This window comes from Oreochromis aureus, linkage group 13, assembly GCF_013358895.1.
Source record: "Oreochromis aureus strain Israel breed Guangdong linkage group 13, ZZ_aureus, whole genome shotgun sequence".
NCBI classification, from domain to species: Eukaryota; Metazoa; Chordata; class Actinopteri; order Cichliformes; family Cichlidae; genus Oreochromis; species Oreochromis aureus.
The window spans coordinates 33895158-33912705 of NC_052954.1; the positions used below are offsets into that span (position 1 = coordinate 33895158).

Consider the following 17548-nt stretch of genomic DNA (forward strand, 5'->3'; position numbering starts at 1 on the left):
AGTGCAGAATAGAGTGTAGTAAATAACATTCAGTCGTCCACTCAGAGGAGCAGGTCGCGGCTTTACTTTGAAAGGAACGGCTGCGTGTGGTTTCTGGTTCTCTGCACGTATGAAAGAGAAAATAAAGCAGCTTTAATGTTTCCTCTGACCGGCCTCAGGAAAAGGTGAGACGCACCTGTGTACGAGACTGTGACGGGTTCTTACTGGGCTCAACATCATTGAGTCGGTGAGTGATTCTCAGCCGTCGTCAGCACAGATCAGGTCGTTAAACGGCGTGAAAGCGAAGGACTTGGACGTGTTAAAATGTGTCTTAGTTACTGGAGGTTTCTCAGCTTTCATTACGTTTTGTTGTCGTTACTCCAGCAGCAGCTTCTCGGGTGGAGCAGGTGGAGAGGATGATGTTTGCTTGTTGCTGGTTCAGGAACAGAAGCGTGTGAAGAGGAGAGAGGAGTTTATTGCTCCCACAGACTCGAAGTCGAGCCGCGCTCCTCCTTCGTTGTCATTTGGAGACGTGCAGGCTCTGACCTCAGATCAGTGCTCATCCACCTGTGTCACAGGACAAAGAAGATGGCGTTTATAATGACGACGCGTCTAATGATGACTTAAAGCTGTGGGAGAAGTCTGAGGGCAGGGAGGGACCATCTGCTGCCCCAAGTGGAGGCGTGTAAGCACCCCGGGGTGGTGTGTGGTCGCTGTCCATCTCACCTACATCCGTGACTGAAAGGGCGACATCAGGGATCGAAGCGGTGGCAGCGAGCTTCATCTGAAGGCTGTGTGGGTTCTTCTGTAGAGAAAGGACGAGGAGCTCGTTATCAGAGTTCAGAGTAGAGAGCTGCTCCTCCTCATCGAAAGGAGGCGGTTGAGGCGGTTGAGGTGGTTCGAGCGTCTAACCAGGATAGGGGAGGGACTTCAGGTATGTCCAACTGGGAGGGGCCCTGGGGGAGAACCATGACACTGGGGAGAGATTATGTCCTCTGAGATGATGATGAGGAGGAGGAGGAGCAGGAAGTCTGAGCATTTTTACTCAGACTTCCTGCTGAACACAGTCAGTTTGATCGGCTGCCAAAGAAAAGCATCAAATATCATCATTATTATTATGATGATGATCAGCAGGTCGATGACTAATCATTACGGCTCGTTTATTGAAGCCAAACACAAACTCTGTTTGATTTCGTGTTTGATTGTTGGACCTTTAAAAGCGTGACGCCTGTGTCTGTTTCCTGTGAGCGTTCTGAGGGCGGCGGTTTGTCGTCCACTCGGTTTTACAGTTTCCGCTGATTTTAATTCGATTCTTTGGGTTTTTAGTCTCTGCTCGTCCGTAACCCCTCAGATAGTTTTTATATTTTTATTCTTCCTCGTTCCCACACATGGCCGAGGTCTCCTGACCGTCCGGTTTTATTCTTTGCCCTTAAAAGCAAAATTACATCCTGTGTAGGATTACAGATGTCTCCAGAGGTCTCAGGTTAAAACCAAAAACCCTACAGTCACAGTGTGACAGAGGTGTGGGGGGAGGGGGGGCCGACAGAAAGAAAGCCGACGCGAGCGAGCTTCAACAGGAGGTAATTGTAGTGAAGGATGCTGGGAGGTGAGAGTGGTGGGAGGAGGACGTGGGCGAGATGGAGAGGAGGGAAAAAGATGCTCAGAAATGAAGGCGCACGTGCTGGATTCATGTGAAGCTCAGGTGCATGATGGGAAATGTAGGCTGCAGTAGGGCGTTTGACTCGACTGCTGACCTCACTTTTTAACATCGCTCATATCAGATTTAATGAGGAAAAGCTACAACACAAAATTCCTAAAGGTGTAAAAAGTCTACATTTTTCCATCCCGTCATCTCTATTTCCGTACTTCCTGTTCCCAGCCAGTGTCATCCTCTCATCGCCGCTCTCTATAAATATCCTGCTGAGAAGGTTCGGCTCTTCCCATCGGCTCGTTCTATCTGCTGCTGCCAGCAGACCTTCAGTTTCCCGCGCGCTGGCCCGATTCCCGGCATCATTACTCACATCTTTGCCTTTCTCAGCTCCTGACCTTTGACCTGACGCTGCAGCAGGAACGTAGTCACCATCATCTGCATGCAGCCGAACCTCGTGCTCCATCAGGTGTGTGGTCACCTGCCCGGGCAGAGACTTTTTAAACTCATCCAATTGCACAACCTCAGCAAACAAACACATTTCACGTGCAGCGCGTCCATCGCTGCGACCTCCAGGATGAACGTTTTCACTGCTTAAAGACACAAAAGCTTCCTGCGCCAAAGATCCAGCCGCGTCCCTGAAGCTGAAGCGCCAACGCCTGATGGATACGAGTGTCTGCAGATTAATGATCGCAGTGATGATGATTGTTACCAGATTATGAAACCAGCAGTTTTAGTTTCATCCTGCAGCTCAGCGTCTCTCAGCTCCTTCCTCAGTCTGCTGTCCTGCAGTGACACACTTACTGAAAACTGTTGTCATGACTGTGTGTGTGTGTGTGTGTGTGTGTGTGTGTGTACTCAGAGTGAAGCTAACAATGTGCACTCAGACAGAAGCAATAAAATGCGCGCACACACACACACACACACACACACACACACACACACACACACACACACACACACACACACACACACACACACACACACACACACACACACGGGGTCCCAGTGGTGGCGTATTTTTAGCGTAGCAACACAAGCAGCTCCAGCCTGACTGGTTGTTGAGCTGTAAGTGGGTGGCAACACACACACACACACACACACACACACACACACACACACACACACACAGCAGGGAGAACATACTCAGAATAATTTCATTGGTTGAGTTGGTCGTCAGTAGGCGGAGCCAGAGAGAACCTGTAGTGTGATGCACAGTAGAGACGTTTGAATTGACCGCAGTGTGAGGAGGATGGACGGAGGGAAGAGCAGCCAATCAGAGAGCAGATGTGCAGACAAGTTTTTATTTAAGATGTTATTGATAAGTTTATTTCCAATTTTAATATATTTTTTTTTTGTCAATGATTAATTAAAATAGTGAAAATAATCAACTTAAAGGGTAAAACTTAAAAAGAAAGATTTTATTTTTTGACAGAAACTTTCAGCTGAGCATCTGTTTGCATCTCAAACTTTCATGTTTTTTAAAAGCAGTGAGTCTCACACGTCTGTTTGATTCCATCAGATTTCTGTTCGTGTTATGAAACCTGAGCTGACCTCTGACCTCTGACACGCTCACGGTTCAGACGGTGGCTCAGTCAGCTGTAACTCATTCATTCATTTATTACATGCTGAAGCTCTCAGCGTCCAGCAGCTGGTCACATGGCGCACCTCTGACAGATGTGACTGACGGCAGGTTTCCCTGCTGCGGGTGAACCGCTCCGAATCATGCTGATGACTACAGGACCGCCTGCGCTGAGTCACTCCTGTGTTTACCTGCACAGGTAGATCACATGTTGCGTTGAAGCACAGACTTCTGACGTGTAGATTTTACTGACAGGGGCGATCTGCTCATAAATGAAATCGTTCACGACCTTGAAACTAAAGGTCAGTGTTACTGAGAATGTTGGAGCTGGTCACTGAACGCCTCACGGCTCTGATGCGTTCACTGTGTGTACTCGAAGTGTGTGTTTGCTTCTCACATGTTGTGGTAACGTGTTGTGACCAGGAGGAGGCGCCCTTCTTCCAGCTTAGAAACTGTGCTGTTCAAAGGAAGGCTGGGTGGTCTTCAGCCAATCACGGAGCAGAAGGCACAGTCATGTGACCGCCTCCATCAGCAGCTGAGAGAGCAGCAGAGTGTCTGTGCTGCTTTATTCACAGCTCAGTGTTTCTCACCAATGCACGAACACAAAACGCCGGCGTTGGTTTGCTCTGCAGACTGTGCTCTGATCATGAAGCGCACAGACGGGTCACATCCTGCCCGACTCTTCTGTAGCGTCCCGGCCGTGCACGCCCACAAACACTGAGCACATTTTGACATATGAGAGTACGACGGCGTGTGCTGCACACCCCGTCCGGTTCATTTATCCGCCTTTCTTCTGCAGTTTTGATCTTCTGTGGTCATCGGGGCGAGGGGAAGAGGTGTGGCCTTGTCTGGCCTCGTTTGTATTGATTGGATTTCAAAGGCAATCATAAATATTTGTCCAATTAGCCGTCAGCTGTTCTTTAATAAAGCTGATTATGAGTTGATCGTTTCTCACCTCGTTCTCTCCGTTTTCCCTCCCGCAGGTTTCCTAAAGCGATCTCGGCCTGCCAGCCAGAGCCGGTCTGAGCGTGTGCGAGCGTCCGGCGTGATCAGCAGCAGGCAGCAGGTGAACGGACTCGAAGCCAGCGGGGGAGGCGGAGGTGGAGCCACGGGGAGGTCAAGATGACGTCCGTAGCGGCGGAATACGACCACATGGAGATCCAGCAGCAGTACAACGATGGCGTCAACAACCGCTGGGACGCCGACGACTGGGACAACGAGAACAGCTCGGCACGTCTCTTCGAGCGCTCGCGAATCAAAGCCCTGGCAGGTAGGACGCCGTTTACATCCCTGACAGCTGATGATGATGTCACACCTGCCACTTTTATAAAACCATTAGAGATCAAACCTGGGACGCTTCAGAGCGCGTTTCTCCTGCTGATCAGTCTGAATCTGAAGCTCAGAGTCGCCGCACTGTTTCTGGGTCCAACACAGAAACACCCGAGTCCTCAGGGAGCGCGCTCCGTCCTGGTAGTGAAGCGGCTGCAGTTCAGCTGGAGGTGCAGCAGAGGGTGCTGTAAGCCCCCCTGAACAGCAGCTGAGTGGCTAAAATGCAGTTTTCATGTTGCAGTGAGGCAGACGTCTGCGCAAACGTATCTCACATTAGCAGGCTCAGGTCTCCACCACGTGATGGAGGCTGGAAATGGAACCTCCAGATTGGGTTTTACTGCTGTTTCTATTTTTCTGGCTCGTGCCGTCTGATGTGGAGCCGTTTAGTTTTAGGTTCCTGGTTTGAATCCATGTGAACTGTCAGATAACCGAGTCGCTCGGTGAATGCCGGGCTGCCGCTTCACGAAGAGAGCGAAGAAAGGCCGATGAGTTCATGTTGTTTTCAGTGACTGAAGACACAGTTCGGTGTAATTATTAGCATAACGTTGCAGAAGCTTCAGTAATGGTTTAAGTTTCTTTGGGGCACTTTTGTGCCTGCCGACTTGTCGACTCTGGTCACCAGAGTTCAGCCACAGCTCCACCTTAAATCAGCCAAATATGAGTTCATGACGTCTGAACCACAAAAGTTTCCAAACTGAGCCGAACTGACCAAAAAGACGTACTCTGTGAGGTATGAAGCTGTCGGGGTGGTCTTTGGGGGAAATCCCATCATCTGATTGTAGAAAGAGGCCTGATGCAGGGTTATTCTGATATTTGGTGATTTTTAAAATCCAACATTCCCATAAATCAGCTGGAACGATGTCAGAGGTTTGTGTCGCTCTGCCCGCCTCTGCTCGTCAGCTGGTCTGGACCATAAATGTTTAGATGCTTCTAAATAAATAGGAAGCGAAATGAATGTTTTGTGCACAGACGAGGACTTTTTGAGTCCTCTGAGATTAAATGTGTCTGTTTTGTGGAGTGGACTGTGGTTAAACCGGCCGCGGCTCGGAGCTGATTGTAAACATGTCACAGTAACTGAAGCTGTTTTACTCTGAAGGCCGACTGCTGCAGGAGCGTCCCACGGCACTAAATAATTCACACCAGTGTTAAATATGCGTGCATGCGTGCGTGCGTGCGTGTGTGTGTGTGTGTTTAAATGGTCAATAAAAATTCCATTTTGCTTGTTATGCTCAGATAAAACAAAAGCGGATCGTAAAGTTCTGAAATCAAAATACAAGTGCAGCCTGAAAGGGGGAGGAGCTAAAACAGCTGGTTTCAGAGGATGACCTGAGCAGCTGCAGTCAGGCCTGGGGTCAGGTAAAGAAGGATTAGTTCTGGTCTGTGAGGGCGGGGCCGGCCTTGTCTCATGTGTGCCTGGGTAAAGAGAGGTGAAGAAGATGAGGGAGGCGAGGAAGGGAGGAAACAAAAGTAGAAAGGAAGGAAAGAGGGAGAAGGAAAAGAAATCAGAAATCCTTCAGTTCTTTACATTTAATCTTTAAACATTCAGTGAAGTTTTAGCAGCGCACAGTGAGTCCTCTGTGTGATGAAGATGATCCCATGTGATCTGTTGGCAGAGGAAGATGATGGTCTGTCACATGCACTCGGCTCCTCCTTCCTCTGCAGCCTCTTCCTCTTCATACTGAGCTCAGCAGGCTGCGGGGGTGTGTGTGTGTGTGTGTGTGTGTGTGTGTGTGTGTGTCAGCAGTTGTAGTTTTTGTGGTTTCACTAACTTTAAACTGATCTTCATTCTCCACATGGAGGGTTAATAAGGAGGGAAGGACAGAAGGAAATGGGAGAGTGAACAGAAAGGTGATGAAGGTAGGAAGCCAAATCAAAGGTAACATCAAGGAGAGCAAGAGAGCGGGGTCGTGATGAAGAAAGGAAGTCAATGAAGTAAAGTGAAGTAGGAACAGAGGATAGAGTAGGAAGGAAGGAAGGACATGAAAACATGCAGGAATAAAAGTGAAGTAGGGATTGAAACAAGGAGTCGAGGGAAGGAAGATGAGTGAGAAAATATTTGGCGCACAAACTCATGAAATGTGTCAATAACAACAAAATGACGTGTGTGTGTGTGTACGGGTTCGTACTATCCTGGTGGGGACCAAAATCTGACCTTTACTATCCTGGTGGGGACTTTCTGCACCGTGGGGACCAAAATCCAGGTCCCTCGGGTTGAAAGCAATTTTCACACTCAAAATGCGGTTTTACTGTCAGGGTTACAATTAGGTTATGGTTAGGTTTAGGGTAAGGGTTAGGGTTAGGCATTCATTTTTAATGGTTAGGGTAAGGGGTTAGGGAAAGCATTATGTCAATAGGATGTCCCCACGAGGATAGCAAACCAGACGCGTGTGTGTGTGTGTGTGTGTGTGTGTGTGTGTGTGTGTGTGTTGAATCAGACTGAAACTGCGGTCAGTGCTGTGAGATGATTCGTTGTCGCAATTCTAATAAAACATGACTTCAGCCAATTAAACCTTCAACAGTTCACCTGAAAGCTGAAGCTGTGTGTGTGTGTGTGTGTGTGTGTGGGGGGGGCCAACTGTGTTACACCTCCATATGATATCCTGGGAAACACAAAACCGCCAGTCACCATGGAAACGCAGGCAGATCTGCTTACAATGAACAGAAGGAGAGAGAGAGTGAGTGTGTGTGTGTGTGTGTGTGTGTGTGGGGTCAGGCTCACATGGATCAGTTCAATGTTCAGCATTGACGACCATATGATTTCTGATATGCGGCTGCACTGTGATGTCACGCTGCTGCTGAGGCTCCTCCCTATTAACAGTCCCAACAAACACCGCCTGCTCCCTCTGCAGCAGCCTGCCGCTCCACAAACAGCAGAGAGCTGTGACCTTTAGGTTTTTGGTGACCGAGGTGTGTTTCCTTCATCCAGCAGCAGACGAATGGTTGGTGTCGCGCTCAGACTTTCACTAGCATGTGTGTCAGTCCAGTTCAAACAGATGAGTTATTAAAACGTCCTCTGCCCGTACGCGGCCGCTCCCTGTCAGAGTCTCCACAGTGGATCATTTCCCTCCATCTGACCTGTCAGAGCTGGTTTCCACACACTGGTTCTGTGATGTTACCTGTTGCTCTCCTGATTTAAAGCCTGAGTGAAGGTTTAACTGGTGATTATGAAAAATCAGAGTTTACTGTTGGAGCTGTTTATGGAAAAGTTTCACACGAAGACTGAAGCTTTAAAGTGGCAGAGACTCACCAAGCCCCTCAGTAATGAGAACCAGGAGCAGTCCGGGTTCCCCACAGAGAGACACACACACACACACACACACACGCACACGCGCACACACACACACACACACACACGCACACGCGCACACACACGCACACACACACAAACACACGCGCACGCACACACACACACACAAACACGCGCGCACGCACACGCACACACACGCACGCTCTCTTCCTGTTTGGGGGGGCAGATGCAGAATGTTGGTGTGTCTGTTTTTTAATGTGTGTGGTTTCAAAGTGAAACTAAAGTTTCTGTGTTTCGTGTCTCCGTCTTCTGTCTGGATTTTGCCTTCGTTCATGTTTAAGATCATCTGTATCGATACGCTGCGCAACTCGCCCAAAATTCACCGTAAATGAAAAACAACTTTGTTTCTCAGTTTTGTTATCCCTGTGTCAGACCGCGGACCCCGCCTCTCGCCCTGTGGCAGCTGTGATAGGCTCCAGCCCCCCCCCCCCCGACCCTGATGAGGATAAACAGAAAAGAATGGATGGATTTTGGTTTTTTTGGCCTTTTCCCTTTTTAGTTTTTAAAGTACGACTTTGTTTCACGCAGTTGAATTAATCACAAAGGACTTCCTGTCTGTGTCCGCTCAGCTGAAGGTCCAACTTCTTTTAAGCAACGTGTCGGGCCTGGCTCGTGACTTTGCATCATCCAGAACAAGGTTCAATTCTATGTTATTTATACAGCGCCAAATCACAACAACAGTCACCTCAAGGTGCTTTATACTGTAAGGTAGACCCTACAATAATACATACAGAGAAAACCCAACAATCATATGACCCCCTATGAGCAAGCACTTTGGCGACAGTGGGAAGGAAAAACTCCCTTTTAACAGGAAGAAACCTCCGGCAGAACCAGGCTCAGGGAGGGGCGGGGCCATCTGCTGCGACCGGTTGGGGTGAGAGAAGGAAGGCAGGATAAAGGGTTGGCTTTACGGTGAATCTTTTTTAACGTTACCTACCATCCTGTGGAACAATCCACCTCTGAATATAATTGTAGTTTGTTTTGTTGAAGCTCTATGATTTCTTTTGCCATGAAATACAGATTTCTTTTCCGTTGCTTCTGTTTGATGTTCGTCGGTGCACATGAACGGTTTGGATCGATTTCTGGGGCAGAAAATGTGAGTAAAATAATTTCTGTGGATCCAAAGACTTGAATCTGTCAGAGAAATGCGTTTTATGCACATTTTATGATGGTGCAAAACGTTGCTGATGTTCTGGCCTCATAGGAATGTGTCTGTGTGGTCGGGAGGGCGAGGCGGCGTGTCGGTGTGACATTCGCCACGGCAGCGACACAAGTTTAGACTGTGAGCCAGTTTTCAGTTTGTGGAAGAGCAGGGAGAGGCTTCGTCAGCGGCTCGTCCGCACTAAAAAAGTCCCGGTGTTTTCCCCGAGGCCTCCACTGCGAGGAGCCTGCATGAATGGGCCGTTTGCTTCAACGGCGGGGTCGCCCCGAGGGCCCCGGCCACGAGGAAGCCGGATGACTGAGCGAAACGCAGCGTGACGCTTGGCTTGCGGGAAGGACAGAGCGTGTTGTTATCTACAGATTAACAACACGACATAAAGAGCGGCTCGCTCTCCTGCCGTCAGCTGCAGGAACGTTTGGTCCATCTGTTGTCTGTTTGCTGCGACCTGACCTCTGACCTCTGCACTGAGAGCCGCTGGCTGCTTTGCGAGAGCCGAAACAGTTTCCAGTTTGTTTTTAGCAAATCGCTGTGTTTAATGGTGGATGGTGACGGTAAAGCCTCAGACTGTCGCTGGAGAAACGATGTAATCAGTTTGATGACATTTGGTGTTTATTTGTCGCGACAGTTCAGAGGTTTGAGCTTGTTTTGGTCTGAAATGAAACTTTTGTCACTCTCAAACTAAAAACCATTAAAGATGGCCGTAGCCACGGTGACAGTGTACACACGGTAATGATTTCATAAACACAAAGCAATAATTTGCATTACAATTCAACAGAAATATAGAAAGTGAAAGGTTTATCATGTACTTATAAAGATTCCATGGAAAGTTTACATGTAATCAAATTTTAGCCTGCTGCCTGATTCCCTTGTCTTGGAGGCAGAGGTGGAGTAGGAGGGTGGAGTATGTTTCAGCTAATCTTCGCTAGACTGTGAATTACAGCTTTGTAACCTCTAAATAAAATCCCAGAATTTCCCCAAACCTGGAGCCCAGACTTCCTGGATGGTCTGTTAGCACAGTGACCTCACAGCAGCCAGATTATTGGTCGGATGATGTCATTACAATAGTTCCAGAAGGCTCCACCAGCACAAACATGCTCCAGTGGTCCAGTTCAGGGACTCAACTAGTTGCAGTGAAGCTAGCAGACAGCTAGCAGCTGTAGCCGCCTGTGTCACCATCTGCCTGTCAGTCAAAGTAGCCACGCCCCTAATACTGCAAACTTTAATACAAATTAAAGAGGTGAGTTACAAAAACTGTCTCGCCCTGTAGTTCTTTCTGTCTTTGACTCTGGAAATGAACCCCTGATAAACTGTTAGCCTGCCTCTGCTCCAGTACATAAAACAGTATCATCTACATATCCGGTTGTTCAGTCTGACGTCACTGGCCGTGTCTGGGCCTAAACTCTGCTGCAGGTCCATATATCAAATGATCACTGTGGCATTACTGAGAGTTAAAACACTGTCTAAAGTCTTTCATCTTTAATAAAATGATCAGTGTTCTGCTCTACCAGGTGTAACAATTGAGTTTAACATCCAGGCATCCATGAAAACAGAATTTATGACATTTAATGGCGTTAGAAGTTAGCAGGAAGTTAGCTCGCGAGCTTCTATCTAAATACAATATAGCATGTCCTGACTGCAGGGGTTTAGAAACAAATTCAAACGTACAGCTCTGCTATCACTTCCAACATAAATGAAGACAGAAAACTAAACAGCAGTGACGTTTGTAGGGTTACTGAAGTTTGGCTAGCTGGTATATAATGATGTGCTACGTGACCGCTAGCGACACAGCTATGTTAGCATAATATAAACAAGCTAACTTTTTTTCCACTCGATAAAAGTTAACGTGAGTGTTCTCAGTGGTCAGGAACAAATGTAATCGCATGGCAGGATGCTGTAAACGGACCAGACTTCAGCCAGGAGAACAACTGAGATAATCCATCCACAATACGAGGTTAGTCATTCATATACTGCTGCATGGGCTGTAGTTACATCGTAAGGTTTTAAAAACTGAGCTTAAATAAATGATTAGCAGTAATAAAAGCCGAGGGAGGTCAACAGTGATCACTGACTGTTTTTAGGAGCTTTTTGAGATTAAATAGAAGAAAATACAAAGCATTAAACATGTTAACAACACAAAAGCCATATTAAACGCAGACTACTTTAGGCCCGGAAGTAGGATTCGTCGCGTCATCACTGAACAACCGGATAGTGACACTGTTATTCAGCTCGTCCCTGTTTTTGTTACTCGTGTCTTTTATTCTGTAACAAAGTTTCATACAGGTGTTACGAAGGCAGAAGTTATCTAGAGAGACCAAACAGTTTGAGCATCAGGCTCTAAACGTGTTTATTTCTGCTGTAAAGACTCACTGCTGCCTCTGCTGGACGTTAGAGGAACTGCAGGTTTTGGAATGTGAGCACTAACTTCAATGTTAGTATAAATATGTATGAATATCATTTTACCACAGTGGAAACACAGAGCAGCAGGTTTATAAAGGAATTCAACATTCCAGGCTGTCACGAAGCTGTGTCCTCTCAGGAACTTTTTTTTCCTTTCTTTTCTGTTGTGTCTTTAGGTCCTTCCTGTCATCCAATTCCAAGTGACCTTTGATTGTAAAGGAAACTGTGCAGACCCCTCAGGTTTCCTCGCAGTTTCTTTAACCCTCTGAGGTCTGGATCCTCGTCATTGTCGAGTAAAACGATGTTCTCCTCTGGCTCTGTCTTGGAAAAAATGCTGAATGGGACAAAAGGCCTCTTCCTGCCTTCACAACATGTAGACTTAGGTTACTTTATATCATCAGAAAGGACTGATAATATTCTCTCTGTTTGGTTATTAATTGGCCTTTTCTCACTATAATAATGGTTAAACTGTGTAGCCCATTATTTCCCCTCAAACCCCGCCCTCTAAGTCTGTAAAGGAACTTAGGTTCCTGGGATGAAGTGCTACTGTGTGCTCATTGAAATGTACATGAAGTAATCTGAGGCCAATCCTTAATCTGTGATGGAATGTTTTTAAGAAAAGGTAGCTGCAGAGCCGACGCCCCCTCATTTGCACATGAGCGAAGATCCGGCGAGCTCGCTCCTTCTTTCACATCCAGCCTCTGTAACGCGAGCCTGTCACGCTGTGTAAAGGTGACAGTCACCGTGCGGATGCCAGAGAAGGATGCCAGAGAAGGATGCGGTTATTTTTATCTGATGGTCTGTTATCTGGCCTGCCTCATTAGCGAAGCTCAGCCGGCAGCTTCTCTGACCGTCGCCGCTTCGCTGGCTCGGATGAATTCAAACATTGATGGTTCGGCTCGTGTCGGCTTGTTTCAGAGGCTTTTTCAGTCACAGTCAGTGCAGCGCACAGCAGAGCGTGGACAAAGCAGTTCTTTGGTATTCACTTTAAGTATCCGGCTCCTCCCCTGTGATTGGTTGTGAAGTTGAAGCATCATCAGTGTGTAACTATAACTGATCGCTTTGAGCTTCCAAACATCGGCCTTTGAGCTCTTCAGAAATAAGAATAAGAGTTTCACTGATGTTTTTAATCAGATTATAGGTCAATATGAGTGCAGGATAAGTCTTGATAATGCGTTTAAAAAAAGGCTAAAGTCATTATTGTGATTGTTTTGGTCAATAATCTCAGCTTATAATAACTTAACTTGGACCTTTTCTGCTTATTTTCACTCCGTGGACTCTCCTAGAGTAGCTTTGTATGATTAACAGTTCAAAATAATCCTCCTGTCTCTCTGCAGCGCCTCGGGTGAAACCAGCAGTTTTAAAATCTCTCTCTAAAGATGCTTTCTTTTGATTGGCTGCCCCTTAATTTGAACATCTGATGGGTGGAGCTTTGTTACCTGATATGACCATATTAGGGAATTCCCCCTCCCTATGACGTTACACAGATCCAAGCAGGGAAAAAAAGCAGGATTACGGAGTGTTCAGAGCAGCTTTAAGATCCCGGGGATTACTCGCTATTAGGAACTATGAAGAGCCGCCACAGGAACAGGAAGTAAGGAGCTTGTCTTGACGTTCGTCAACACCACTTTTTTTTTTTCTTAAAGCCATAAAGACTTGACGGCACAGACGAGGAGGCAGGACGCCGCTAACGATCCTTGATCAGAAGCTTTTATTTCCTCATCGTAGATCTTTACTCTGTCCTTGATTAACAACACGAGACCAAACAGGACCTTTGTAGTGACAAGCATTAAATTATCATCTCTCTTTTCTGACTGGAAGCCAAAACTATCAGACAAATTAAAATGAGATTAATTGCCTAACGTAACGTATCTGTGCGGCTCTGCACCGAGATATGAATGCTTATTTTGAAAATGTTTATGGGGGCTGTAAAATAGGATTGGCTGCTCTTCGCCAAACTCTGATCGGACTCTTGTCACCTTGTTAGATCGCCAGTACCTGATACACTCGGCTTTACTGGAAAATGAGAAGCGTTTCCCGCTGCTCACGTGTAAGATGTCGGCCATCGCTCTGATTGTCCTCGGGGGTTTTCTGACACGCTCATGTCACTTGTTGAACTCACTCACTGCACACGCTGCTTTGAGCTGAAACTCGTGGCCTTCACTGACTGAAGCTGAGAGCGACAGCAGAGCTTCTGTTTGCTGAAGAAGGCTGTGGGAACTACTGGGCAGCCTCAGGCACCCAGTGCACTGACCCCAAATATCAAATATTATATAAATGATCAAGTAAAATCTGTAAAACAGGATGTAAGTCGGTGAAAACTCTGAGGTCAAATAATCTGTGTGATTTAGAGTCGTCACAGAGGGCGTCGTCTTAAAGGAAGTCTTCCTCGGTTGAACTCTGCGCCTCCTCATTGTCTGCGTGACCTCTGCTCTCGTTTTATCTGACAAAGGTGTAACGGCGTACCTGCATGTGGGTGGAGTTTTAATGAGGAGGACAAAGGCTGGCTCTGCAGTTCAATTTCACTTCGGGCTCGTTTTTGTCCTTCAGATCGTTGGAGGATAACAAATGTGCGAGTGCAAAGATGAGCCGCTCTTCCGTCTCCGTGGCACTCGCAGTTATTTCAGGGTCACGTGAATATTTGTTCCATGTATTGTCTCAGTGCTGTGACCTTTGACCTTTCATCTCCTCGGTGATGTTGCCTGTGTGTCGAGTTGGTAGCGCAGGAAGTCAAACTCTGCAAGGCGCCTCCACCTTTTTCCTAACATGCTGTGTGTGTGTGTGTGTGTGTGTGTGTGTGTGTGTGTGTGTGTGTGTGTGTGTGTGTGTGTGTGTGTGTGTGTGTGTGTGTGTGTGTGTGTGTGTGTGTGTGTGTGTGCGTGCGTGTGCGTGCACTGATGGACGGTGGGATCAAACAGGAAGTGCAGGCCGGACTCGGACAGGAAGAACATCTCCACAGTGTTCTCTAATATTAGCTCTGAGGGTTTCTCAGGATGTTTGAATGTCTGCATGCGAGTGATGAGCTCGGAGTAACACACACACACACACACACACACACACACACACACACACACACACACACACACACACACACACACACACACACACACACACACACACACAGTGATGCGGTTTCCTTTTCCTCATTATTTTTGAAAAATGTAGAAACTTTCTGAGATCAAAGCCAAACATTTATGAGAGAACTTAAGTTTAAGGAGAAGTTTTTATTTTATTGATGGATGAAACAGCTGCAGGTGGATCGTATGAGCCTGGATTGGACACACGACCTGTAGTTGTTGTGGCAACTTCTCAAAGTCCACCTGAAGAACGCGTGCGGTTGTAAAACGCTGGCGTTCGGGGCACCGCTGCACTTATCTTTTGATCTGTGTGACATGAGATAAGCTGTGCTTTATTTAAAGTTAGGAGATAAGCTCCAAAGTGGAAATTGCTGCATCGCAGGCTGCAAAACATCAAACAGGAACTGCAGCAAAATTAAAGCACAGTAAAGTTTTTGTTTATCGACTTTGATTGAACAAGGAAGTCCCGCGCGTGGGCGGGGCGGCGGGCGCGCTCACCCAATCAGCATCACAGTTTTTGGTCTTTATTTAAAAGAGCCACATTTAGCCAAAAACAAAAACCTGTGTGTGTCACTAACAACGACGCAGTGTTTAATGAAAGTGTGACTGTGGACGATCAGTGTGTTCACACTCTAAAGCAGGAGTGTCCAACTCCAGGCCCCGAGGGCCAGTGTCCTGCAGGTTTGAGATCTCACCCTGGGTCAACACACCTGAATCACATGATTAGTTCATTACCAGGCCTCTGGAGAACTTCCAAGAGGAGGAGGTCATTTAGCCATTTAAATCAGCTGTGTTGGATCAAGGACACATCTAAAACCTGCAGGACACCGGCCCTCGAGGCCTGGAGTTGGACACTCCTGCTCTAAAACATCCTGCCGGTGTTTGAGTTTGGTTCGTGCACCTGCAACATAATCGATTAAGCACCCAGCAGCCTGATAGAGAGACACTTTGTCTTTACTCATCATCCCCAAAGAAGTTGGATTTGTGCACCTTCTTCAGAGGAAAACTTTATAATTTGTGCATGAACCACAGACTGAAGCTGGTCAGCTGATGGTTTTACTGTGAACACATATTCCTGTGTGTGAAGAAAGGTTTTTAAGTCTGTTTAAAACTGTCTGATAAGACTCAGCTATTAAAAACTTCGGTTTGTTAAAAACGATTTCTGCTCAGGGTCTCGGTGCTGCAGAGGACGTGGACACTTTGGGGTTTGAAGGCTGAGGATGGTGAAAGTTTTCGGGCTGACTGAAAGCGTCTGCCCCTCCCTGGGGGTGAAAACTATGGCTCTTTAAATATTTACTCACTGAGCGAATTTTAATCTTATTAGTTTGACCTTTTTCACATGACGTAAAGAACAAAAATAAACTCTGAATCAGTTAAATATGAAAGTGTCGTGGAGGCGGTGCTCTGCTGTTTAAGCACAGATTTAAGAATCAAATGTTTTCGCTTCACATTTGCAGTAAAAGCTGCAGATTAGACTAAAGTTCCTCTTTAATCTTCAGCACAATCGCCCCTCTGCGATCTCTCTCCCTCTCTCGCTCTCCTCCTTCTCCTCCCCTTATGCCAATGAGTGGGTGACATCATCGCTAAACTTGAGAGCTCTGATTGGCTGCCGTGGGAGTAGCCTCTCCCTCTGGCGGCCCCTCCCCCCTGCACTCTCGCCTCGTCTGCTGAAAGGTGTTTTCAGTGTCTGAGAGCTGCTGCTGCCGCCGCACACTGCAGGACAAACCGCTCTTTCTCTGCCTCCCTCCACCTCCTCCTTTCTCCGTCTGCTCCACCTTTTCATCGAGCGGGGTCTGAGTGTGCATTTGAACGGAGGATGGGTGGAACTGAGGGGAAGGCGTGATCCCCGGAGACTCTGACAGATGGATGAATGGAGGGAAAACAGAAGCGTGATGCCGCCGCCGTGCGTCTGCTGAGCCAGCGATTGTTGGCTCCACGCTGGTGAAACGGAGACAGACTCCTCTCAGCTCGACTGAGGAGCAGGGAGTGTTCCCCTCGGTGTCGGAGCTAAAACTGGGATTACTTCTTTAAACTCACTTCACGTTCTTGTGCTAAGGACTGTTAAGGAGTCGGTGGTCACCTGGAAGCTCCTCCTGCTGCAGAGAAGTCGAGGCTCTGAAGTTTGTTGCCTTGGACCTCGAGCTCATCCTGGGGGGAGATAACCTCTGCGGGCTTGTGTGACTCACTTATAAACTTTCTGCTCCATGTGGACTAGCTCCGTCGGAGTCTTCTGTGGAGTTTGATCATGGAGCTTCAGAGCGCCACGGCCGGCCTCCCCGGCCCCCTTGCGCCCGGACCCCTCTCCCCGACTTCGGACTACGGCGGCCCCCTGTCCCCGGGGTCCGGAGGTCCCGGCCCGTCTCACGTCGCCAGCCCTGGGCGAGGCCCGAGCCCCAGCCTCAGCCCCGTCAGGGGGTCCAGCCCCGGCCCCGGATTCTCAGGCCAGGCTGCCTTCAACTACAACCAGCTGGAGGGGAGGTTCAAACAGCTTCAAGGTAAGATGGAACAAGGAGCCCTCAGTGTGTGAGGAGCAGCACATGTGGGGGAAAAAGCTGTGTGGGCCTGGGTTTAGGGTTTCCTTTAATGCTGTGGCCTGCAGTTTATTTGCATTTGCACACTTGAAGGGGGTGAAACAGTAGAAGGAGCTGCAGGAGGGCAGCAGAGCTCCAGAGAAAGTAAAAGGAAGTAAAGATGGGTTGATCGCGCTGGGATGGTCGCCGAGGCGTGCAGGTGTCGCCCTGACTTTATTAATCATTAACACATTATAATGAAATCAGAGCTGGCTGTGGATGAGTCAGCAGCTTGACCTTACCTCTGCAAACAGACCGCGCCTCACGTTCACACGCTGATCATAACTGACGGGCTGACGGTGACCCGCTCGCTGAGGAGCAGTGTGGGGGAGGCAGGGAGGCGCTCCCACACCCACATTTTTTCACGTAGCTGTGAAGTAATCAGGCTGGAGCTCCTCAGCAGGGTGCTGGCCTCCCGACGCACGTCCTGTTAGTCTCTCCTGACTTAAAGCTCGGGAATGTTCCCGTTATTAATCGATGCAGTGATGATGCTTCGT

General features: G+C 47.9%; 1 protein-coding gene across 2 annotated transcripts in view; it reads left to right on the forward strand.

Moving 5' to 3' along the window:
- LOC116335525 (spectrin beta chain, non-erythrocytic 1) overlaps positions 1-17548 on the forward strand; it is a 98910-nt gene that overhangs the window by 31245 nt on the left and 50117 nt on the right. Inside the window, exon 2 of one of the 2 annotated variants that reach the window (XM_031759243.2) lies at positions 4193-4479. In XM_031759243.2, the coding sequence (XP_031615103.1) occupies positions 4332-4479 (148 nt within the window). In that variant the 5' untranslated portion in view covers positions 4193-4331. Of the gene's footprint in view, positions 1-4192; positions 4480-16175; positions 16977-17548 lie in introns of those variants that run through there. The other variant, XM_031759242.2, reaches the window with a different exon arrangement.